This window comes from Musca domestica, unplaced genomic scaffold, assembly GCF_030504385.1.
Source record: "Musca domestica strain aabys unplaced genomic scaffold, Musca_domestica.polishedcontigs.V.1.1 87, whole genome shotgun sequence".
Taxonomy (NCBI): domain Eukaryota; kingdom Metazoa; phylum Arthropoda; class Insecta; order Diptera; family Muscidae; genus Musca; species Musca domestica.
In genome coordinates, this window is record NW_026712423.1 from 1,438,286 (window position 1) to 1,464,228 (window position 25,943).

At 36.2% G+C, this 25,943-nt stretch overlaps 1 protein-coding gene across 1 annotated transcript in view; it reads left to right on the top strand.

Moving 5' to 3' along the window:
• Positions 1–25,943, top strand: part of LOC101888481 (uncharacterized) — a 63,961-nt gene that overhangs the window by 29,171 nt on the left and 8,847 nt on the right. The window contains exons 3-4 of the mRNA XM_059131398.1: positions 16,050–16,185; positions 16,303–16,436. Coding sequence (XP_058987381.1) covers positions 16,050–16,185; positions 16,303–16,436 — 270 coding nt within the window. The remainder of the gene's footprint in view (positions 1–16,049; positions 16,186–16,302; positions 16,437–25,943) is intronic.

Below are 25,943 nucleotides of genomic sequence, written 5' to 3' on the forward strand. Positions count from 1 at the left end.
ATGCACAATTAACACGAAATCGGATGAAGATATATATGGGAGCTATAGCTATATCTGAACCGATTTTTACTAAAATTGGTGTACTTGCTTCTAAGCTGGTTTCGGTCGGATTTGACAAAATTGATGCTATTACGGCCATTTGGTGGTCAATCACCCGAAATCGGATGAAGATATATATGGGAGCTATATCCAAATCTGAACCGATTTCGGTAAAATTTAAAACAGCTATTCCTGTGCTCCATCTAATACCTGGTACCAAATATCACGGATGTGGAGTGAATATTACGAATGTAAGGGACTAAAACACTAAATCGGATGAAACATATATATGGTTGCTATATCTATATCTGAAACGATTTTCACTAAATTTGTTATACTTGCTTCTAGGCTGAATTTGGTCCGATGTACTAAAATTCAGTCCATTTGGACTTATATCGGCCATTTGGTGCACAATTAACCCGAACTCGGATGAAGATATATATGGGAGCTATATCCAAATCTGAACCGATTTCGATAAAATTACAAACATCTATTTCTGGGCTGTATCTTTTATCTGGTACCAAATATCATTCTTGTGGAGTGCATATTACGAATGTGAGAGGCTTAAACACCAAATCGGATAAAACATATATATGGGAGCTATAGCTGTTTCTGAACCGATTTTCTCCAAATTTGTTGTATTTGCTTTAAGGCTAATCTCGGTCACAAAATTCGGGCCATTTGGGCTGATATTGGCCATTTGGTGGCCAATTAACCCGAAATCGGATGAAGATATATATGGAAGCTATATCCAAATCTGAACCGATTTCGATAAAATTTAAAACAGCTATTTCTGTGCTCCATCTAATACCTCATACCAAATATCACGGTTGTGGAGTGCATAGTAGGAATGTGAGGGACTTAAAGATCAAATCGGATGAAAGATATATATGGGAGCTATAGCTATATCTGAACCGATTTTCTCCAAATTTGATATACTTGCTTCTAGGCCGAACTCGGTTGGGTGTGTCAAAATTCAGGTAATTTGGACTGATAGTGGACATTTGGTGCACATTTAACCCGAAATCGGATGAAGATATATATGGGAGCTATATCTAAATTTGATCCGATTCTCACCAATTTCAATAGGGTTCGTCCTTAAAAAAATATTGTTTGGAAAATTTCATCTCAATCGGATAATAAATGCGACCTGCATTTTGTTCACAAGAATACATGGACAGACGGACGGACGGACAGACGAACTGACATGCATAAATCGACTCAGAAAGTGATTCTATGATGGTTCTCAAAAGTAACTATGGGTCTATCTCGTTTCCTTCTCCATGTTACAAACAAATGCACAAAGACATAATACCCTTACCACTATGTGGTGTAGGGTATAAAAATAGACTCAAAAGTGCTAAAGAGTTGATTCGCTTGGACGAAAGTGGTGAACGGCCGGATTTGAAGTTTTTGTAGCAGTTTGTAACCAAAGAAAATGATTACTTGCCAAAGAGATCAGTTGATAATGTGCACCTTCGGTTGGCCACCAGAACTCAAGTGAAGGCCATGGTGATGGTGTGGGCAGCCATAACAGCCGATGGTCGCTCTCCGCTCGTATTAATCGACCGTGGCATTAGAATAAATGCCGAATATTATTGGGAAAATATTCTGCAGGGTGAATTAAAACCTTCAGCACGCAAACATTTTGGCCGCAAGCAAACGCATCGCCAGGAATGGGCCAAAATACCGCAGAGCAGCGTGTGACGGTTTCAGTGGCCGTTTGAAGGCCATAATTAGTGCCAAAGGTGACAAATTCGAACAAATCCAAACTTATTTTAAAATTTGATGCTATTTCCGACATGCTTTCATTAAATAAAATTAAAAAAAATTAAAATTTATGGCATTTGACCTTGTTGCAGTTTTTTATCTCACCCTGTATACTGTCCCTTCTCGAACCTGATTTGTAAAGTTTGAACAAATATGGATGATTCGTTCTTGACCTACATATATTGCCCATTTCCGAACTCCATCTAAGTTTGATAATAATACTACGAAGTACCAAATCTGAATGGAATCGGATGTTAATTTGTAGTTTTATGAGCTTCACTCTTTCTGGTACCTCCCCCTTGGGTAGGGGTGGACCGATATATTCCATCTTTGCACCAGGCCTTGGGTTAATAAAAATCGAATTATTCTTTTTCTTTCTATACAGTAAAATATACTTTTTTTTAGGAGGGAGGGAACGGACAGATATTGCCCATCTCCAAACTTGATAGAAATAAGATGCATCAAGTCTGGATCTAATGGGATACTTCCTTCGCGCACTATAAATGCGCACCAGCCAGCAGACAGACAGACGGACGGACTGACATTGCTAGATAGACTCCAAAAGTCCTTAAACGGACATTTAGGTCATATCAAATGATATATACTCATATGGATGAGAGTATAACTAACCATATGGCTGACGGACGGTTTTTGATCAGCCTAAAAATCTATGTCGATTTAGGCATGTCCGTCTGTCTGTCCGTCTGTCTGTCTGTTTGTTGTAATCACGCTATCTGTTTAATTTAGATTGAAAATTATTGGTTTGCAACGTTAACAATGGGTTAACATCTAATTACTTGTAAATGATTAACATCGTTGAAATCTGTCAATGTCAACAGATTTCAACGAGTGGCGAATGGCGCCAACGCCGACTTACTTCATGTTGGGATTGTTGTTTTGTTATTAAACGCTCTCTTCTTCTATCGCCCCGATACGAACGAAGGCTCTCCCCCGCTATCGTGCAAATTAAGGTAATATTGTTTACCAAAATCCTTTATATTTATTTATCAATAAAGCCTGGCTTTTGCCTTATTTTATCTTTTAAAAACTAACCCCACTATTGTGTTTTTATTTATTCTATTTTGTTTGGTTTGCTTTGCATATTCCCCCTTTACCCCGCATTGGCGCAAACATTGGTCCATTCGTACCGGATTACGAACGAGCTGTTGGTAAAAGAAGTTAATCGTTTCTTCTTTTTATACCCTCCACCATGGGTAGGAGGGTATATTAACTTTGTCATTCCGTTTGTAACACCTCTAAATATTCGTCGTAGACCCCATAAAGTATATATATTCATAATCAGCATAAAATTCTAAGACGATTTAGCGATGTCCGTCTGTCTGTCTGTCCGTCTGTCTGTCTGTCTGTCTGTTGAAATCACGATAGAGCCCACATTATTTGACGTAGACCTTTGAAATTTGGCACAAGTGTGTGTATTGTCCCTAGGATGGTTGGTATTGAAAATGAGATATATCGGTCCACGTTCTGGTATAGTCCCCATATAACGGTACCTCCCGATATTCGGTATTTTGATGATTTATGCCACATTTTTTCACGGATTTATCTGAAAATTGGTATTTGTAGGTCATGACGGGTCCCTGAGCGTGTGGTAAAACATTGCATGTATAGGTCCACGTTTTGGTGTAGCCCCCATATAACGGTACCTACCGATATTCGGTATTTTGATGATTTATGCCACATTTTTTCACGGATTTGTGTAATAGTTGGTATTTGTGGGTCATAATGGGTCCTAGTTCGTGTGGCGAAACATTGTAATTATAGGTGCACGTGTTGGTGTAGCCCCTATATAACGGTACCTCCCGATATTCGGCATTTTAATGTTTTTTGCCACATTTCTTCTAATGTTCTTTTACCCTAGGGTGGAGGGTATTAAAAGTTTGGCCCGGCCGAACTTAATGTTTTTTTACTTGTTTTCTATTTGTAAAGCAAACTTCATCATCACCATCAACAAAATACAGTCCACATACACATAATTATCATCATCCTCATCATCATCTATTTTCCTTTAAAAACAACCAGGTACGTAAAGTGAAAAAAGTGCCTTGTGAAAAAATAATATTCTTTAAGAAAGAATTTTCGAAAAAAATTGTGTTAAACAACAACAATTCGTGTCGTTTATTTGTTCTGTGGCCGTTTTACAACGCGTCGCGTACCCCGTTCCCCCGCCGTCTAGTTTTGCAAATATTGTTTTGCCGTCGGCATTCGACAAAAATCATAGAAAACAAATAAATCAAAATAATTGTGAAAAAAAGTGTATTTTTTGGCTTTTCTAGTGAAAATAAAATATTGTTGTCGGGTGTCATTTTAATGTACGTTAAATTTCCTATCGATCGGTATAGTTGAAATTAAAAAATTGTTAAATTTTTTGCAAATTTGCATTTTTGGTAATTAAAATATTATTAAAAAGCACCCCCAAAAAATACACGCAGCAATTACATTGGTTTGTTTGGTTGTTCGCTAACGATCGATATACAAACATACAAACGCAGTAATAGGCACACCACTGATGATCACTGCTTGGTCGGTCAGCCACACATAAGCGTATACATACATACGTTTGGTCAGACGTTTGATATTTTTCTATCGTTCGTTGCATTACAGGTGAACCGTGATAAAACGACCTGTAATATAATATATGAAAAATTTTTGATTTTTGTTTGGAATAATTATTAATGGTAATTGGGTGTAATAAAACGACGTTTTTGGAAAAATTAAATAACGCGTGCACCCTACGATCGGTCAATACGACTTTTTAGTAAAAAGTGTTAAAATTGATATTTTTAGTGCGGAATTTGAAATTTTTAATTAATTTTGGAGATTTTGTTCGAAAATTTTATTTGTTGGTCAATATTTTTTTGAAAAAAACACGCTACATTCGGTAGTATAGTTGCCTAAATTGTAGGTAATTTTAGATATAAAATTTGAAAAATCTCTATATTTTCGTTAGAAAATAGTACAAATTAAAATATTTTAGATTTTTTGTGCGCGAAAATACGGGTTTTTGGAAAATTACCGGTAGAATATACAATTTTTGGAAAATTTGATAATTTGTATATATATTTATCGATATATTTTTTGAATATTTTATATTTACTTATTGATTTTCTCACATTTTTCGTGGTACCTTATTATCGGTTGCTAAATATCTCATTGGAGATTATAATTTTGAAATTTATAGTTCAAATTTTGATTTTTCACTATAGTGTGAGAGGTTCAAGGCAATTATTTCGCGAAAGTTTTCAAGTTTTTTGGCCCTATAGTGCGGTTTTGGTAAATTCTTGGCATCTTTCGGTACGTTCCTTGAACATTTAACAAATTTGGACGATTTTTTGGAAATTTTTGAGTTTGTTGATGATTTTGCGTTCTTACTCCTTCGTATATTGTGCGAAGTCGAATTTGGTCTTTGGTTAATTTTTTTATAGCAAATCGTGCTTTAGTTGTTTTTCTCTTACTTATTGTAGTAGAGACTTGGCAAAAACCTTTCAAAATGCCTTTGACTCCAATTGATATGTTTATCAGAGCTTCGGATGCTCTCGTAAAGTTTAACGCTAGCTTTGAGTCTATGCGTGATGAGGAATTGGATTTCCAGTATTTAAAATCCCAAATTAATGGATTGGAGAACTTGTGGGAAAGAGTGCAGGAAAAATTTGAAAAAGGCTGTGATTTTATGATGACGTCTGTAGAGACATCTAAAGAAGAAATAGATGCTGTCGATCAGAAGTATAATGCATCTTTTCAACTGTATCTGAGATGCCAGGCTGCAATTAATAGGAAGTTAGACCAATTTAAAAGGGTTCGTTCTACTTCTATTAATTCAAGTGTTAGTGGTTCCGTAGCGTCGTTGTTAGAAACCCCGGGTGAAACCCTAGAAAAATCACTGAATCCAATTGTGCCGAAAACGTCGGTTGAAACGCGAAACCAATTGAATGTTTCGAATCAGGCTTCGCTCGAAAATCCTTCCCAAATTCAGACTCCGCTTACCTCTATTGTGGGGAATAGTAGTGCGAGTTTTCGAACTTTAGATTATGTTTCAAACTCGGATGTGGTACATAATCTAGCTTTGCCGCCTTGTGACACAGATGTTTTTGAAGGCGATTTCCACTCATGGCCAACCTTTAGGGATTTGTTTACCGCTGTGTACATTAATAATGCTCGTCTAAGCGACATTGAAAGACTTTGTCATTTAGTCCGGAAGACGACAGGGGAAGCTCGCGAGATAGTGTCAAAGTTTCCACTAACTAATCGTAGTTTTGCGCCTGCTTGGAAGGCTTTGATCGAAGCTTATGACAATCCTCGACTTCTTGTTCATAACCAGTTGAAGGTTTTATTCGATATTCCTGTTCTCTATAGTGAGACTAGTTCAGGATTAAAAACGATCCAACGCGGTATAAATGGTTTTTTAACTTCGATGGCAATTTATGAAGTCAAAACTGAAAATTGGGATCCGATTCTTGTGTTTTTGTGTCTCCAACGACTGCCAAAACTTACTCAGACCCTTTGGGAGCAAAGTGTAAAGGATAAATCCTCTCTTTCGTCTTGGAAAGACTTGGATGCTTTTCTCACTGAGAGAATTCGTACGCTCATGTGTCTTCATGACATGCGTGGCACAGATAGGTCGAAGCAGTTAAGTAGTAGAAAAGTTCAAGCGCATGTTTCTAATGTTAATGTCCCTAAATCGCCTAGTTCTCCCCGTGCTTCGAAAAGTCCACATTGTGTCATTTGTCAAAATCAACGTCATAAATTGTATGACTGTCCCCGCTTTAAGAGCTTAAAACCCGTTGATCGGTATAAAGTAATGAAACGCCATCATCTTTGCATGAACTGTCTTCGTAACGATCATGAAGTAAAGAAATGTGATAGCAAACGTCGTTGTTCGAAGTGCAATAAGGCACATCATACATTGTTGCATCGGGAAGATATTACATTGGGTAATTCGTCTGAAACTTCCACCGTAACTTCTAACGTATCCCCAAATTCGAGCTCTAGGCAATCCAATTCGGGAAATTGTGCAACATCAACTCTATGTGTACCCCGCCAGGTGTTCCACACCGCACAGAACAAATCTGTACTTTTAGGTACGGCGGTGGTGAATATCGTTCACCAAGGTGTTTTGTATCCTGCTAGGGCGCTGATAGATCCTGCGTCAGAGTCCTCTTTTATTTCAGAGCGACTCCAAAATCAATTGAAGCTTCCCGCATCCCCTGCTAAGGCTGTTGTATCAGGAGTTAGTGGTTCGCTTTCGGCTACTGCTAATAAAAGTTGTCGTATACAAATTAGCAGTCCACTCGATAATTCTCTAACATTAGAAACAAGTGTGTTAGTGTTGCCTTCTATTTCAGAAAATCTTCCGTCATTTGTGGCAAATTCAGATTTGAAGAAGCAAATCCCCGACCTTCGCTTAGCTGATGTAAATCTTTTTGAACCTCGACCTGTAGATCTGTTGTTAGGAGCCGATCTGTACCCCAAAATAGTTTTAGATGGTTGTCGTTCGATTTTGTCTGGAGCTTTACTGGCTCAAAACTCAGTGTTCGGCTGGATTGTCACGGGTCCTATACCAGCAGCACAGGACCACCAATAATATATCATTTGTGGATCGATCCCCCTGAGCTTTTGGTTGACGCTCAATTATTATCGTATGTCGGAGCTAGCAGTCACAAACCTGTGGGCGTTAGGTGAAATTTGATTTTAGATTTTTTGTCTACTTTGCAGTTAATAGTTAAGAGGGAAGTTCTTTCGTCTTTTGCGAAATTGTTTGATCGCCCAATGATTGTTACAGCGAAGATGATTAACTTTTAACAGCTACTGAGGCTGATTGGAAAAGTTTTTGTCCGATGTCGCACAGTTCTGACGAAATAGTCGCGTCGAAGCCAAGACATTCTCTTATTTGGACCCCCTTTGTTAGCATCGCCTGAACCTCTCATCACAGAACAACCATTAAACTTCATTAATCGGTCTAGGAAAGTTCAGGTCCTCGCCCACCAGTTTAGTTTGAGGTGGAAATAGAAATATTTGAAACATTTACACATTAGGTGTAAATGGAAATTTCCAGAGCGCGAGTTAGCCATAGACGATCTAGTTGTTGTTCGTCATGACCAGCTTCCGCCAAAGTCGTGGAAATTAGGCCGTGTCGTAAATGTTCATCCGGGAACTGACGGTCACGTTCGAGTCGCGGACGTCCGAACCGAGAACGGCGTTGTAAGACGGTCCACTACCAAGTTGGTCATTCTGACCGACCACCCCTCGATTAGTAATTAAAATGGTTCTCTTCTCGTTATATAGTATGTCGATGAAATTATATACCGAAGACGAACTCTTGAACGTGGATGACGGTAATGCCACCCCTGATTGTCCCCCCACTGAGACCACATTGTCCTCTGCTGCCGTGGAAGCAGCCCTGGTAGAACCGATTGCGGCCGTAAAGATATCCGAGCCTGGGTCCGAATCCAACAAGTCGGATTCATCTGCGGCCCTCGCCTCTGCTGATGTACCTATGCAAACCGAGTCCGAATCCTTATCGGTGGATTCATCTGCGGCTCCGGTCCCTGCTAACCCCAGAATTGAAAATTCGCGAACCGAGTCCGGATCTTCGGGTCCATCTGCGGCTCTGGTTGCCACTCCTCAGTCGTTGGAGGAGTCGGCCAAATTTAGTAGGTCCGAATCCTCTCGGGATTCATCTGCGGCCTCCCATAAATGTCGCCTTTGTGACCGCATGCACCCTTTGGATAGATGTAGCGACTTCCGCGTCATGAATGTTGACATGCGTCGTCGAGTTGTTGTTAAATTTAATGATTGCATACGGTGTTTAGCGAAATCCCACCAAGCCAGGGACTGTCAAAGTAAAAGAAAGTGTGCCGTATGCAACGAAGATCACCACACTCTTCTTCACGTTGATTCGAAGACCGTGGTTAAACCCACAAGTAATAGTCGGCGTCGTCCGCATACGGATTATAGGCACCGTTCGCGTCATAGTCCATATTATCGTCCGACTGAAAATGCTTCCCCCTCGCAGGTAGGACTGGTCGGCTTGTTGTCCCTCCAGTCTGGTATCTGCATTTCCCCGACTTTGTTAGTCAAAGTTGATGCTTTTGGCCGTCCCTCTATCGTGAGGGCGGTATTGGACCAATGTAGTAGGCAGAGTCAGATATGCTCCTCTTTGGTGCATAGTCTTCGTATCCCTACTTCAAGAATCGATGGTAGCCATATATGTAGGCTTAATCTCACCTCGATATACGACCGGAGTCAGTCCTTGTCAATTGTGGCAGTGGTGACCCATCTGGATCGTGCGCGTACGCCTACAGCGGCAATCCCAGAGCGCATAAAAGACTCCTTTCTTGGTCTTCCTTTGGCAGATCCCGATTTTAATAGGCCTGGTCGGGTGGCCCTGGTACTCGGGCCGGAAGTCTATGCCAGGGTCGTAACACATCGGGTGCATGCGACGCCAGGGTTACCGATAGCCCACTACACCATATTTGGGTGGGTATTGTCGGGCATATGTAACATATAGTGTTACACAATGTTTTTTGAAAAAATGAACTGAATTTAAAATAAAGAAAAATAAAGCATTGAATTGGAAAAAAAAGAAAAGAAAAAAAGAAATGGAACTATGTATTGTATTTTAGTTACAACATCCCAATATGTTGCAAGGTGGGCGGCATGTTTAATTTAGATTGAAAATTATTGGTTTGCAACGTTAACAATGGGTTAACATCTAATTACTTGTAAATGATTAACATCGTTGAAATCTGTCAATGTCAACAGATTTCAACGAGTGGCGAATGGCGCCAACGCCGACTTACTTCATGTTGGGATTGTTGTTTTGTTATTAAACGCTCTCTTCTTCTATCGCCCCGATACGAACGAAGGCTCTCCCCCGCTATCGTGCAAATTAAGGTAATATTGTTTACCAAAATCCTTTATATTTATTTATCAATAAAGCCTGGCTTTTGCCTTATTTTATCTTTTAAAAACTAACCCCACTATTGTGTTTTTATTTATTCTATTTTGTTTGGTTTGCTTTGCATATTCCCCCTTTACCCCGCATTGGCGCAAACACTATCTTTCGAAGGAATTGAGATAGAATGCTAAAATTTTGCACGCATGTTTTTTTCCAGCAGGAAGGTTAAGTTCGTAATTGGGCCATGTAGGTCCACGTTTTCATATAGCCCCCATATAACGGTACCTCCCGATATTCGGTATTTTGATGATTTTAGCGACATTATTCATCGAAATTGTTTCAAATTTGGTATTTGAAGTTCGAAATGGATTCTACAGCCTAAGACAGAAAATTGTCTGTGCAGGTTCACGCCTTCGTAGAGCCCCCGTATAACGGTACCTCCCGATATTCGATATTTTGATGAATTTAGGTACATTATTCACCGATTTTTTTTAAGTTTCGCATTTGAATATTGTAACGGCTTATGACAAAAGTTACTTATGCAGGTCCATGTCGTCGTATATACTCTAATGTAACAGCTACATTCGGTATTTTTAAGATTTTAACAGAATTATTAATGGTTTTCATTGTTTTTGAGAATTGCTAAATTCGTTCCAAATGGTGGAGGGTATTCAAAGTTACGGAACTTACAGCTTTTTTACTTGTTATCTAGTTCACAATGAGCTACCATTAAAATTTCCATCAAAAAATATTTATTTTATGTAAAATATATTTCACATTTATTGTATATGTTTCAGTTCAATACATTTTGTATATTTAAAGGTATGATAAATACGCTTGTTATTTTTTCAGCTACATTTACCTCCACTACTATTTTTTCATTTGGCCTATCCATAGTCCGTGGAAAAAGACTAAAGCAAAACGAAAAGAAATATTATTCTTACTTTGTATTTTTGTTTTTTTTTTTTTTCTTTTCAATATTACAACAAGTGTTTATATTCTGTAACATTTACTTTGGCCCAAATATATTCGCACATTACTTTGAACCCGAGCAGGAGATGAAGAGGAGAGTGGAATTGCTCGAAAACACATCCTTTTGAAGAGTTATACTTTAGGGAGAACTATGATGATGATGATGAGGGTGGTGAGGTTCTCATCCATCATGAATATGTGTATTTATGTCGTTTTTAATGAATCCCCCTTCTTCAGAATATACGAAAACTTGAGCTTCAGTTTATTTTACAGAATCTTTTTTTTATAAATAAAAGCTGTTCTTTGCTCAATATGAGCTCATCCATTGAATGTTTTCATTGAGGATTTAGCCTTAAATGGACTTTAATGAGAAATATTGTATATTCCTATGTGAGAATAACTACATGCTTTACTTACTTCTTTGAATTTGTAATAACTTGTAAATTTTTGCAGATTATTTGAACCAGCGCTGAGTAATCGTTTGATATTGGCGTTGTTATTAACATTTAGTGATTGCAATAAATTATTTCATGGAAATAAAATATCTTACCCAAGATTGGAAATGGAAATTTTTGATGACATATGAAGGGGATTTAAAAAATCTTTAATAGTTAAATCATATTAATCAATGTATATTTATTATCTCCTATGTATATAACAAGTAAAAAAGCAGCTAATTTAAAAAAAACTTCCGTCGGAAAATACTGTTCAAACGAAAACCGCTATATGGGGCCTATACGAAAATGAGGCCCTGCATAAGTAATTTGCGTCATAGGCTGTAGTAACTGTTCCAAACTTTATATACTGAAATCATCAAAATACCGAATATCGGGGGTACCCTTATGTGGGGGCTATACGATATCGAGGACCTATATAGACAATTCTCTTTCAGGGGACTAAAGTACTTACAAGGAATACCTTGTGTACATTTTTAGACAATTCCATTGAAAAATGTAGCTATGATTATCAACATACCGAATATCGGGAGGTGCCGTTATATGGGGGACATACGATATCGTGAACCCATATAGCCCATCTTCGAAATTGACCTACCTGCAGACAAAAGACAGATCTGTGCAAAATTTTAGCTTCCTATCTTAATTTGTTTTGACTGTAGTGGGATTACAACTGATCAAGAATATATACAGGGTCGACCATATTCGACGGACCTTTGGGCCCATTCCAATCGCCGAGGCTTGTCCGCAGGCAAAATTCTTTGCGTCAATTGAATTTTGTACGGGAACAAATGCAAATCAATGCGAATAATCCGTTGTAAAGTGGACCGAGCCATGCCCAACTGCTGAGTACGGCGGCGATGTTCTTGGGGACCTCTCAACACTGGCTCGTACGGCAGCGATATTCTCGGCCGATCGCCTTGGTCGACTTTTATATGGCCTCTTCGGATTAGAAAGAGCCTTACCAGTCGAAAATTTTTCGTATAAACGCTTAATGGTGTTCTCAAAGGCGCACTTCTCACATTTTTTAATGTTTTAAAAGCACGTTGAGTTTTCACAATTGACTTCTTCTGTTGAATGTAAATTTCAGAGCGTTCGCGTGGCGTGTATGAGTTCATGGTTGGACTGACGCTTCAAACGCGGTATGTCATTAAGCGATGTGACATCTTTGTCAAAAGTTATGGCGTTGCCAGATGGGTCCGTCGAATATGGGCAACTCTGTATACTTAGTTGGGTCTAAAATTATTATTTCAATGAGTTACAAACGGAATGACGAACTTAATATATCGTTTGTTTATATATAAATATTTATACTACACCATCGCCTGAAAGTAACATAGGCTATATACATTTATGAAATTCTACTTGGAACTGGAGATAAAGCATCGAAATCGGCAATCGGAGATTAAAAAAATATTGATTTTGTATGTAAATATCTATTGATAGGTAATATATAAAGCCTTCAATTTTGGAATGAGCAAGAATTTTTGCAATTGACATGTGAAATTTTCTCCCCACTAGGTTCCTGCACTACCAGTGAGCAACAATTTCATGTAGTAGCTGAACTAGCCTTTAAAGTTGTTTATAGTAATAAATAATAGTTATAAATGAATTATTCCAACTTAACTATAATATTTTGGAACTCTAGAAGTACCCAAAACAATATTGTTGAATTAACACATTTTTTAGTTTCTAACCATGTTGGTATTTGTTGTTTATCTGAGACTTGGTTGAATGAGAGTGACGGTTTCAATATTCCCAACTACAAATGTGTTAGAAAAGACAGAGCTGGGCAAATTGGCGGAGGTTTTGCCATAATTAAAATTAATATTGAGTTTAAAATTGTCCAAAGTATACCAACCCAAACAATTGAAAACACAGGAGAGGAATTAAAGCTAAAGTTGTATAGCATATACTTTCCTGGAGATAGTACATTCCGCAGCATATTTAAATCCGATTTACGTAAAATCTTAAAAACCTATGGTAATTATATTTTCTGTGGCGATTTGAATTCTAAACACCGTAATTGGAATTTCCTGCATTCGAATGTCTGGGGTAATATTCTTAACGATTTAAATCCACTTTACCCTTTTACCATTTCATTTCCGAATTGTTCAACCTATATCCATGCCCTCTCAACGTGTAATCCATCAACTCTTGATTTAATTCTAAATAACATTCCTCTTTTAACAAATCATAACTTCATCAATGATCTTTCATCCGATCATCTTCCCGTTCAATTTAAACTTTCAGGTAATCCTTCTCGGTCATGTAATTACAAGTTCAATTTTTCTGGTGCCGATTGGAGTGCATACTAATTTACAATTTGATATACCTGCAGACATCGATGATCACGTTGACTTCTTCACAAGTACATTGTTAGAGGCGTTTTGACGATCTGTTCCTCTTTTTTTCTCCAAAATGAAGTACTATAAACATCCTAATTATATTCTTAACTTTAAAAACATAAAAAATAAGTTTCGCAGAGACTAGATTCGGTATCGCCAAATTGTGGATCACAAAGGTTAGGGTTGAAATGGACAAAAAAATGAACATTTTACTGAAGTTTTATATCAAACAAGTAAGCAAAGGCTACAGTCGAGCGGGGCCGACCGTTGAATACCCTACAACACTATAATAAACGATACAGATATTGTGACAAATAATAAAAGAAAATCATCAGGTTTCGTTCTCTAATTTTCGGATAGTAGCAACTTAAACTAATTTGCTCATTTCCAATTTATTGGTAGATGTTGCACGTAAATGGTCTTCCTAGATCTGGAACCAATATTTCCCAAAGACCTATAATCTCTAAGAAGTGGCAAAAGATTAACATTTATTATTGCTTTTTGACTGAAACGCATCTATATGAGATACACCCATTTGACTATATTCTTCAACGAAATCAGCGTTAACGAAATAGTCAGAAGTGTGTCTTTCCTGTATTTGTGAATTCTCCAAAAAGTCACTGGAATGTACATTTTCGTATTTTGTCTATAAAAGTTGGCAAACTCCTTCACACATTGAATATTTTTGGATGGCCATCCAAAACTGCTTGGCTTTTGCAATGTCCGGTAACCCCCATAATTACGACCTGCTGACAATTTTGCAGTTTTTTGGTCCATTTCAACCCCTAAATATATGGCGATAATCTCCAAAAAGAATAGGCTTTTATTCTGACCCTTATCTGACCCTCATTCAAAATTTCATTAGGATCGGGCCATAAATGCGATCTGTATATGATATCCTGATATCTTAACTACTTAGTTTTGTAAGCTGTAGAAATATTACCAAATGTTTAATTCAAAATGAAAATATGCCAAAAATATGACAAAATTGAAAAAATATGAGAAAATATTACAAAATCAATATTTTCATCTTTAGAGAGATATTTTTATGCAATTTTTTTAGACGTTTTTTCTTTCCTGTCAAGAGGCCATTTTGAATTAATGAGAACTGTCGAGATCAGTTCAGCCGTTCTCGACATATAAGAGATCTTTCAAGCATATCTTCTTTGATAGACATATATATCGCACATATTTTGCTATATATTCGATTTTTTGGATCTAAACATCAATGTAAAGATCGCCGGGATTTAAAATATTCGCGGTTTAATGAAAAATTTTGAATTTTTTCAACACAAAAGATATGGTCTATTTTACCCGCTAAATATTATCCGATGACCACCCAAATTGGTAGGCTTCTTCCCCGCCCTAAACTCTAGCTACATGCGAAATTCCGCGTCGATTGGTCTATAATGGCGACCTGTATAGCTACTGCAAAATCCGACATTTTTTCAGTATTTGGTCCATTTCAACACCTAAACATTTGGCGATCATCTCCAAAAGAAATAGGGTTCTATTCTGACCCTAGCCCCACCTCGATTCTAAATTTCGTGAAGATCGGGCCATAATTGCGACCTGTAGAGTGATTACAAATTAACATGGACAGACGGACAGACGGACAGACGGACGGACGGACATACATAGCTAGATCGGCTCAGCTCGGCGAGATAGGGAGATCCATATATACTTTCCTATGTGGGAAACCAATATTTCGTGGCGTTACATAATTTTTGGCCCAATCAAACTTATAATACCCCAACACATAGTGTTGTAGGGTATAAAAAGTGTATACCTATTGTATATCAAGTAATGGAATTAAATCAGAAAGCGACAATGGTCAAATCAGCTGGGGTTTGCTTACCTATTTTGTTATCAAATTTTTGGCATGAGTTCATTATAGCGGTATCGACCAATACTAGATGTAAGAAAATTAATCTTAATACTAAATTTAAGATTTCCAACTTTATAACTTTCCAAATACAATATTTAGTACTATTTAGTACTTTTCGTAATCTTTTTGTAAGTATTCCCAAAACGACTTCCAAATCCTAACCCTACACACTAACAGAGACCCTAATAATAAATTTTAGATTTCAACACTATCCATTCTCCTAATACTAAATTTAGTGCTATTTAGTACTTTTAATACTCTAAGTGCGCATTTCCAAAACCCTCTCTTGACACCATTATCTACATTTCAAATTTCCAACTTTAGCACCATTTCCTAAAATGTTTACACTTGGTTCAAGACCACCTCCTCATATTAAGTCTACTTCCAAAAATTAATCCTTATACTAAGTTATCTCCGCATAACACCAAATGGTTTAACTATTTTACTACGTTTTAGTTCTTTCAGTACACTTATAGTTCAAATTTCCGGAAACCCAGCCATACACGAAAATGTTGGCCGACATACAGCATTTTACAATTCTATCTTCTCCTGAGATTTAAATCAATTAGTTATTTACTTACTGAAATTTTTCATCGTTTCGTATCGAAACTTTAGATCAATTATTATATCTAATTACTGGATTTTAAAAACTATCATTTCAGACAACCCAGTCGAATGCCAGCCATGTATTTATACGCAACGTGTCGTTGGCCATATCAGGACGCTATGCCTGTGAAGTTTCGGCAGACGCGCCATCATTTCATACAACGATGATGGGTGGTGTAATGGATGTTGTGGGTAAGTGAAATATATCAACAATAATTAATATTCAATTGTTTTATATATTTTATAAATATGATTTTGCAATTACATACTAAATATTACATCATTTTCTTACTGAACTCATTTCCACAGAATTGCCGACTCAAAGGCCCATCATTACCGGCATTCATTCACGATATCGTCTCGGTGATGTTATCAATGGAAATTGTTCGTCAGATTACTCTAAGCCCGCAGCAAATTTAACATGGTGGATAAATGACATACAGGTGAGTTGGACATGCAATTATTACTTGAAGTTGTGGGAAAATTTGTGGACAAAACTGCTATCCCCTAAAGTTATTATAAGCTCAACTCGCTAGCGAAATTTTTCAGATACTTATAAAAAGTTACCTTCGCCTTAACTAAAAGGCACATTTTCAAATAATTTTTATTGTTAATAATTTTCAATTCCAATAATAATTTTCATTATACCCTACAACACTATGTGTTGGGGTATTATAAGTTTGATTGGGCCAAAAATTATGTAACGCCACGAAATATTGGTTTCCCACATAGGAAAGTATATATGGATCTCCCTATCTCGCCGAGCTGAGCCGATCTAGCTATGTATGTCCGTCCGTCCGTCTGTCCGTCTGTCCGTCTGTCCATGTTAATTTGTAATCACTCTACAGGTCGCAATTATGGCCCGATCTTCACGAAATTTAGAATCGAGGTGGGGCTAGGGTCAGAATAGAACCCTATTTCTTTTGGAGATGATCGCCAAATGTTTAGGTGTTGAAATGGACCAAATACTGAAAAAATGTCGGATTTTGCAGTAGCTATACAGGTCGCCATTATAGACCAATCGACGCGGAATTTCGCATGTAGCTAGAGTTTAGGGCGGGGAAGAAGCCTACAAATTTGGGTGGTCATCGGATAATATTTAGCGGGTAAAATAGACCATATCTTTTGTGTTGAAAAAATTCAAAATTTTTCATTAAACCGCGAATATTTTAAATCCCGGCGATCTTTACATTGATGTTTAGATCCAAAAAATCGAATATATAGCAAAATATGTGCGATATATATGTCTATCAAAGAAGATATGCTTGAAAGATCTCTTATATGTCGAGAACGGCTGAACTGATCTCGACAGTTCTCATTAATTCAAAATGGCCTCTTGACAGGAAAGAAAAAACGTCTAAAAAAATTGCATAAAAATATCTCTCTAAAGATGAAAATATTGATTTTGTAATATTTTCTCATATTTTTTCAATTTTGTCATATTTTTGGCATATTTTCATTTTGAATTAAACATTTGGTAATATTTCTACAGCTTACAAAACTAAGTAGTTAAGATATCAGGATATCATATACAGATCGCATTTATGGCCCGATCCTAATGAAATTTTGAATGAGGGTCAGATAAGGGTCAGAATAAAAGCCTATTCTTTTTGGAGATTATCGCCATATATTTAGGGGTTGAAATGGACCAAAAAACTGCAAAATTGTCAGCAGGTCGTAATTATGGGGGTTACCGGACATTGCAAAAGCCAAGCAGTTTTGGATGGCCATCCAAAAATATTCAATGTGTGAAGGAGTTTGCCAACTTTTATAGACAAAATACGAAAATGTACATTCCAGTGACTTTTTGGAGAATTCACAAATACAGGAAAGACACACTTCTGACTATTTCGTTAACGCTGATTTCGTTGAAGAATATAGTCAAATGGGTGTATCTCATATAGATGCGTTTCAGTCAAAAAGCAATAATAAATGTTAATCTTTTGCCACTTCTTAGAGATTATAGGTCTTTGGGAAATATTGGTTCCAGATCTAGGAAGACCATTTACGTGCAACATCTACCAATAAATTGGAAATGAGCAAATTAGTTTAAGTTGCTACTATCCGAAAATTAGAGAACGAAACCTGATGATTTTCTTTTATTATTTGTCACAATATCTGTATCGTTTATTATAGTGTTGTAGGGTATTCAACGGTCGGTCCCGCTCGACTGTAGCCTTTGCTTACTTGTTTTTATTTTAAAATTTTTTCAAACTTTAAGCTCTAAGAATAATCGTGAGGAAAATTTGTTCTCTTTTCAACACATGAAAACATTCTCATTTGTCTATATTTTTATTAATGTGACCTTTCTTGATGTTATTTAAGTTTATGCCCTTTAAAAAAAAATTGTCATTTGAGTATTGAACGACATAAGGTCAAATAACATTCACATTGCAAGTGCAATATCTTCGACTAACGCAAATGTTTGAAAAACAATCATTTAATATCATTTATCGTATGAATGACGTTTAAATTGAATTTCTATTGAGATTTTTCCCCAGCCTTGAGTTTTTGTCAACATCATGTCTTTGATTTTTTTTTTTGGAATTCCCCAAAGTTTTAGTGTAAAAATGCTCTCAGTTAATGCTCTTTTTCGTACATGTTCTCGCAGTCATGTGGATAACTTGGCCACCCAGCAAACTAAATGGCAAATGCCTAAAATGTCCAAAAAAAATTTTAAATTTTCACAAATCTCTTGAAAACATTTTTCTCTCTTTGAAAATATTTTCGTTGAAGTTTGGTCTTTATAATTGCAGGGATTATTTTTCACAAAAAAATAAAAATGAGTATAATACCAAATTTCAGATTTCCATGTCTCTCCCGTCCTGATATACCCAATTTAGTACCATTTGGTACTTTTCGAACCTTGTAGTACATATTTGCAAGACCACCTGGAAATCTCAATCTCACCCAAGCTCAATATCAGAATTTAAATTTTCCATCCGTTCGCCAAAATCCAAATTGTACCAAATTTAGTATCAACTAGTCAAGTTCTTACACTAAGTACACAAAAACAACCTCCTTATATCAACCCTAGTTTCCCAAAATAATTCTTCTACCAAATGTCTACATTTTAGCTCCAACCATTCACATAATACCAAATAGTACCAAAATCTAGACTGTACCAAATTTAGTACCATTTAGTAAAGTTCTTACACTTAGTACACAAAAATCACCTTCTCATATCAACCCTAGTTCCCCAACATAATTTTTCTACCAAATGTCTACATTTCACCTCCAACCGTTCACATAATACAAAATGGTACCAAATATATGTAGTGTACAATTTTAATACTTTTAGTACATATTTAGCTCGAATTTAAGAAAAATAAAATAAAATAAAAAAGTGCACCTATAGCCATACCTCATCACATAATTTCAGATTTCTACCTCTATCAGTTCCTCATATATCACATTCAATACCATTTAGTACTTTTCGAATTTTTCGGGACATATTTCTAAATCACTTTCAAATCTCATCCCTACACAATAGCAGTAGAGCCCGATATTCACATTTTAATTTTCATACGTTTATATCAACCCTAGTTATATCCTCAGCCATATGACTAGAGAGGGTATATATAATTTGATACGGCCAAAACGTGCCTCATCGAAATAACGGTTTTAGACCCTAAGTCTCACTGGACCAAATCCAAATCAGGACATTTAAAGCTGATCTAGCAATGTCCGGCCGTCCGTCTGCCTGTCTGTCTGGCTGTTGCTTACGATAACTTTCGAAGAATGTATCTGATTTTGTCCAAACTTGGTACATCGGAAAATGTGAAGTATCGGTTCACTCCTTCTGGTACCTACCTCACAAGGGGACAAAATTTTGAATATCAATGTAGCTCATAAAACGCGACATTACTATCAGATTCCATTCAGACTTGGTTCATCTCAATATTTCCATCAATACAATACAGGGTTGCCAATATTCGACGGACCCATCTGGCAACGCCATAACTTTTGACAGAGATGTCACATCGCTTAATGACATACCGCGTTTGAAGCGTCAGTCCAAGCAGATTTTTACCATGAACCAATACACGCCACGCGAGCGCTCTGAAATTTATATTCAACAGAAGATGTCAATTGTGAAAACTCAACGTGCTTTTAAAACATTAAAAAATGTGAGAAGTGCGCCTTCTAAGAACACCATTAAGCGTTTATACGAAAAATTTTCGACTGGTAAAGCTCTTTCTAATCCGAAGAGGCCATATAAAAGTCGACCAAGGCGATCGGCCAAGAACATCGCTGCCGTACGAGCCAGTGTTGAGAGGTCCCCAAGAACATCCCAAAAACGCCGTTCTCAGCAGTTGGGCATGGCTCGGTCCACTTTACAACAGATTATTCGCATTGATTTGCATTTGTTCCCGTACAAAATTCAATTGACGCAAAGAATGTTGCCTGCGGACAAGCCTCGTTGATTGGAATGGGCCCAAAGGTCCGTCGAATATGGGCAACCCTCTATATGTTATATAGATTGTAGAGATCGGACCATTTTTCTGGTACCTCACCCACAAAGATCTCAAATTCCAATAAACTTGCCAAACAAGTCGACGATTCTATACAACTTGCCATATCTACATATTTATATTTCTCTGAACCAGAAATTCAAAATATATTTAAATAATCGAACATTGACCGTCGGCTTTTTAGTACTTTTAGTGCGAATTTCAAAGAATCCTTTAGTGCATGTCTCCAACAATCCATAAGTGACCGTCATTCCACATATCAGAATTCTACCTCTAATCCAAATTTGAGTTCCTTTTAGTACTCTAAGTACCCTTATGGAATAAATATTAACCTCTGCATATCTCCTACCTCTAAGTTTCCTCCTCACCAATTTTCAGATATATAAGCCATTTTTGAGTTATAAATAGTGTAATTAACACGACTTTCCTTCATGTATATAGATTTTCAGATCAAGTTCTGACAATATGGTTTGCTGGTCATACCCAGCCTTGTGTGCATGTCTCTGTATAGCCACTACGACCAACATTGGCTTCCACTAACAGAACAGGCATCCCCAAGGAGACCAAATACTGCTCAACGAGTGTCATTCATTAGCAATGTTCTTGCCTTTCAATACTCTCTCTTGATTTCTCTCCTTTTTATTGGCAGCACATATTCACTTGATTCTTTTTCCCAAACAGTCAAACCATATGTGTAGATATATGTGCTTGTGTGTATGTATGTATGTACGCATGGTATTTACTAATAAGACTACAACAATTCTTGAAATTGACCAATGCTAGAGCAGTGGTCAACCAATGATTCTTGTAAAAGCTTAAATTTCGTTTCCAATTTTAGAGTTTTAGTCGTTTTTTGGTTGGTTGGTAAAGTTTTTTGTACTTTTGGTGCATATACATGTATGTGTATGCATTTGACAGTTTTGTTGTTATGTCACTGTGATGCAAACGACGAATGTTAGAGCAGCGGGAATTGAAGCAATGGGAAGTAGGGAGAGGAAAAAATTGAAATGCCTAGTTGGAACAAACATGTTTAGGATAGATGGCGAAAGAAAGTGTTAGTGGGTGGTAATTTCATATAGAGGCTATGCCGATACTCTTTTCTACATTCCTATTTTTCGAGCAATAATTCTGTTTATTAAGATCTTAAAATGTCTGGTTGCAGTAATTGGGTTGAAAGTGTGGTTTTCACCTTGAAACTGCCTATTTTCGTTTTCTAAGGCTGAATATGGATATACAGGGTGAAATGAAAAAACGGCAACCAACTTCAGACTGTTGGCATTTCTTAGCCACTCGTCCGACAGCTGTTAAAATTATTCCTGTGACAGCCCATTATATTGCTTACAGGCATACAAAAGCATTTTGGTGAGAATTTTCCAGAAAAAAAGTTATTCGTGATGGAATTTAAGCGTGATAGTGTGATTTCTTTATATTTGGCTGGAAAACCCCAAGTGGCTATTGTTAGAGCACTCCAGCATTTAATTGTGAATAAATCTTTTGTGTCTCGTATCATCGCTCGTTACCGTGACACTGGTAGCGTAACCTGACGTCATGGAAGTGGACGGAAGAAAACAGCAACATCGGCAAAAATGGTTCGAAAAGTAAAGAAGCGACTTGATCGAAACCCGCGTCGCAGTGGCCGAAAAATGGTTCGTGAGCTGAACATATCGCAATATTCCATTCGGCAAATATCGAAAAATGTCGGGGTAAAGCCATTGAAATTCGGAAAAGTGCCAGAACTTACACCGCAACGGAATGAAAATAGACTCAAAGCTAAAGAGTTGCTTCGTTTAGCCGAAAGTGGAGAACTGCCGAATTTGGTTTTCTCCGATGAGAAAACATTCGTTGTCCAGCAGTTTGTAAACAAACAAAATGATCGTGTTTACTTGCCAAAGAGATCAGCTGAAAATGTGCACCTTCAGTTGGCCAGCAGAACTTAAGCGCCGGCCATGGTGATGGTGTGGACCGCCATAACAGTCGATAGTCGCTCTCCGCTCGTATTAATCGACCGTGTCATCAGAATAAATGCCGAATATTATCGCGAAAATATTCTGGGGGATGTATTAAATTCTTTGCCAAGCAAACATTTTGGTCGCAGACCTTGGACATTCCAACCGGACTAAACACCACCGCACTCAGCACGCGCCACCCAAGAATGGTTACAAAATGAGGTTCCTCGCTTCATTTCCAGCGCACAATGGCCAACAAAATCTCCGGATACCAATCCGTTGGACTACTGTATTTGGAGTATTTTGAAAGCAAGGTTGGCAAAAAAAAATCAACTCAAGCAAGCGCTTCGCCGGGTATGGGCCAAATTACCGCAAAGCAACAATCGGGCAGCGTTTGACGGTTTCATTGGCCGTTTGAAGGCCATAATTCGTGCCAAAGGTGACAAATTGGAACAAATCTAAATTTATTCTAATATTTGATGATATTGTCGACATTTTTTGCTTTCATACAATAAAATTGAAAATAAAATGATGGTGTGGACCGCCATAACAGTCGATAGTCGCTCTCCGCTCGTATTAATCGACCGTGTCATCAGAATAAATGCCGAATATTATCGCGAAAATATTCTGGGGGATGTATTAAATTCTTTGCCAAGCAAACATTTTGGTCGCAGACCTTGGACATTCCAACCGGACTAAACACCACCGCACTCAGCACGCGCCACCCAAGAATGGTTACAAAATGAGGTTCCTCGCTTCATTTCCAGCGCACAATGGCCAACAAAATCTCCGGATACCAATCCGTTGGACTACTGTATTTGGAGTATTTTGAAAGCAAGGTTGGCAAAAAAAAATCAACTCAAGCAAGCGCTTCGCCGGGTATGGGCCAAATTACCGCAAAGCAACAATCGGGCAGCGTTTGACGGTTTCATTGGCCGTTTGAAGGCCATAATTCGTGCCAAAGGTGACAAATTGGAACAAATCTAAATTTATTCTAATATTTGATGCTATTGTCGACATTTTTTGCTTTCATACAATAAAATTGAAAAAAAAAAAAAAAAAAATAAAAATTATGTCCTTTGACTTTGTTGCAGTTTTTTCATCTAACCCTGTATGTTGTTCACATCAGTTTTGTAGGTCCTGGTCTAACACGGGTCTTCGAGCAGAATTTCGGTTCAACTATCAGGACATCCAGGTCCGTGAAAATCATTACTTTTTATGGGGGGAAGGTACCAGAAGAAGTGGACCGATAATACACATATCCGAAATCTCTCTAAGTTTGACAATAATATTACGATGTACCAAGTTTGGACTACATTTGATACTCCCCAAAATAGTTATCGTGCACACCAATTAGATAGACAGACGGAGCGACACCCCTATATTGACTCCAAATGTCGAATTTGGTTCCAAGGGACCTAGGGTATAAACCTGTGATTTCAATGAGACACTTTTTGGTCGTATAAAATGAACGCTGAGGGAAGAAAAAGTTTTACTCAAAAAAAAAGTAGTTTGAATACCCACCACCATTTGGCAATTTTTAAAAAAAATAAAATTCGTTAAAAATTCTGTTGAAATCTTAATATTAGGGTCTATACGTGGACCTGCATAGGTAACATTTGTCAAAATCTGTTTATAATGTAGCTAAAATCATCAAAATAACGAATATAGGGAGGTACCATGGTGGTTATAAAATGTAGACCTGTTCAGACAATTTTCTGATATAGGCTGTAGTATGCATTACGAACTTCCAATACAAATTTTGAAATAAGTGCGGTAAATAATGTGCTATACGAAGACGTGGACCTGCACAGACGATTTTCTGTCGTAGGCTGTAGTATCCATTACGAACATTAAATGCGAAATTTCAAAAAATTCCGGTAAATAATGTCGGTAAATTCATCAAAATACCGAATACCAGGGGGGTACCGTTATATGGGGGCTATACAAAGACGTGGAACTGCACAGACAATTTTCAAATACCAAATTTGAAATAGTTCCGGTAAATAATGTCGCTAAAATCATCAAAATACCGAATATTAGGGGTACCGTTATATGTACCTGCACAGACAAATTTCTGTCAAATTTCATGCATTACGAACTTCAAATACTAAATTTGAAATAGTTCCGGTCTCTAAAATCATCAAAATACCCAATATCGGGAGGTACCGTTATATGGGGGCTAATAATAATAATAATAATAATAATAATAATAATAATAATAATAATAATAATAATAATAATAATAATAATAATAATAATAATAATAATAATAATAATAATAATAATAATAATAATAATAATAATAATAATAATAATAATAATAATAATAATAATAATAATAATAATAATAATAATAATAATAATAATAATAATAATAATAATAATAATAATAATAATAATAATAATAATAATAATAATAATAATAATAATAATAATAATAATAATAATAATAATAATAATAATAATAATATAATAATAATAATAATAATAATAATAATAATAATAATAATAATAATAATAATAATAATAATAATAATAATAATAATAATAATAATAATAATAATAATAATAATAATAATAATAATAATAATAATAATAATAATAATAATAATAATAATAATAATAATAATAATAATAATAATAATAATAATAATATAATAATAATAATAATAATAATAATAATAATAATAATAATAATAATAATAATAATAATAATAATAATAATAATAATAATAATAATAATAATAATAATAATAATAATAATAATAATAATAATAATAATAATAATAATAATAATAATAATAATAATAATAATAATAATAATAATAATAATAATAATAATAATAATAATAATAAATATATATATAAACAATACCCATCCGTCAAGCCAAATAAATTTTGAACAATTCTTCACAACTTCCTAACAATCGAATGCTGCCTCTTATAAAGTACAATCACTGGACTATTATTTATGCATCTAAAACATCTTGAGTCTCTAGTAGTAGACAACGACAAATAAAATACAGACACATACACCCCACATTCCTTACAAAAAACTTAGCTCGACTCAACGTTCTTAAATCTAGAAGACAATCTAGTCTTAGTGCCATTATTATTGCTATTTGAATTGGTATACTTATTACCACCATTATATCTCACCAATATCTAACAGGCAATGTGGAAAAAAATCGAAGTTATGTGCATGGAACACTTTGAAAAGCATTGGCTGTTCCCAATAATGATGAAGGTGACCATGCTGCGTCTCCATATGCTAATATTGGACAATTCCTGCTGTTTTGGAATGTTTACAACGGATACAAGAGCGTTGTTGGAAATTTTATGGTATTCAATTTTCATCGTTTAGTCAAACATCTAGTCCAACTATCTACCATGAACAATAGTGCTAATAACAAGAAAAATTGTAAGCAAAGAATTGAAATTGAAAAATATTAGAATAGCATACGAAAAGAAAAAAATCGTTATTGAATTCGTTGCCATACCGTCTATCATTTGAAATGACTTTTTG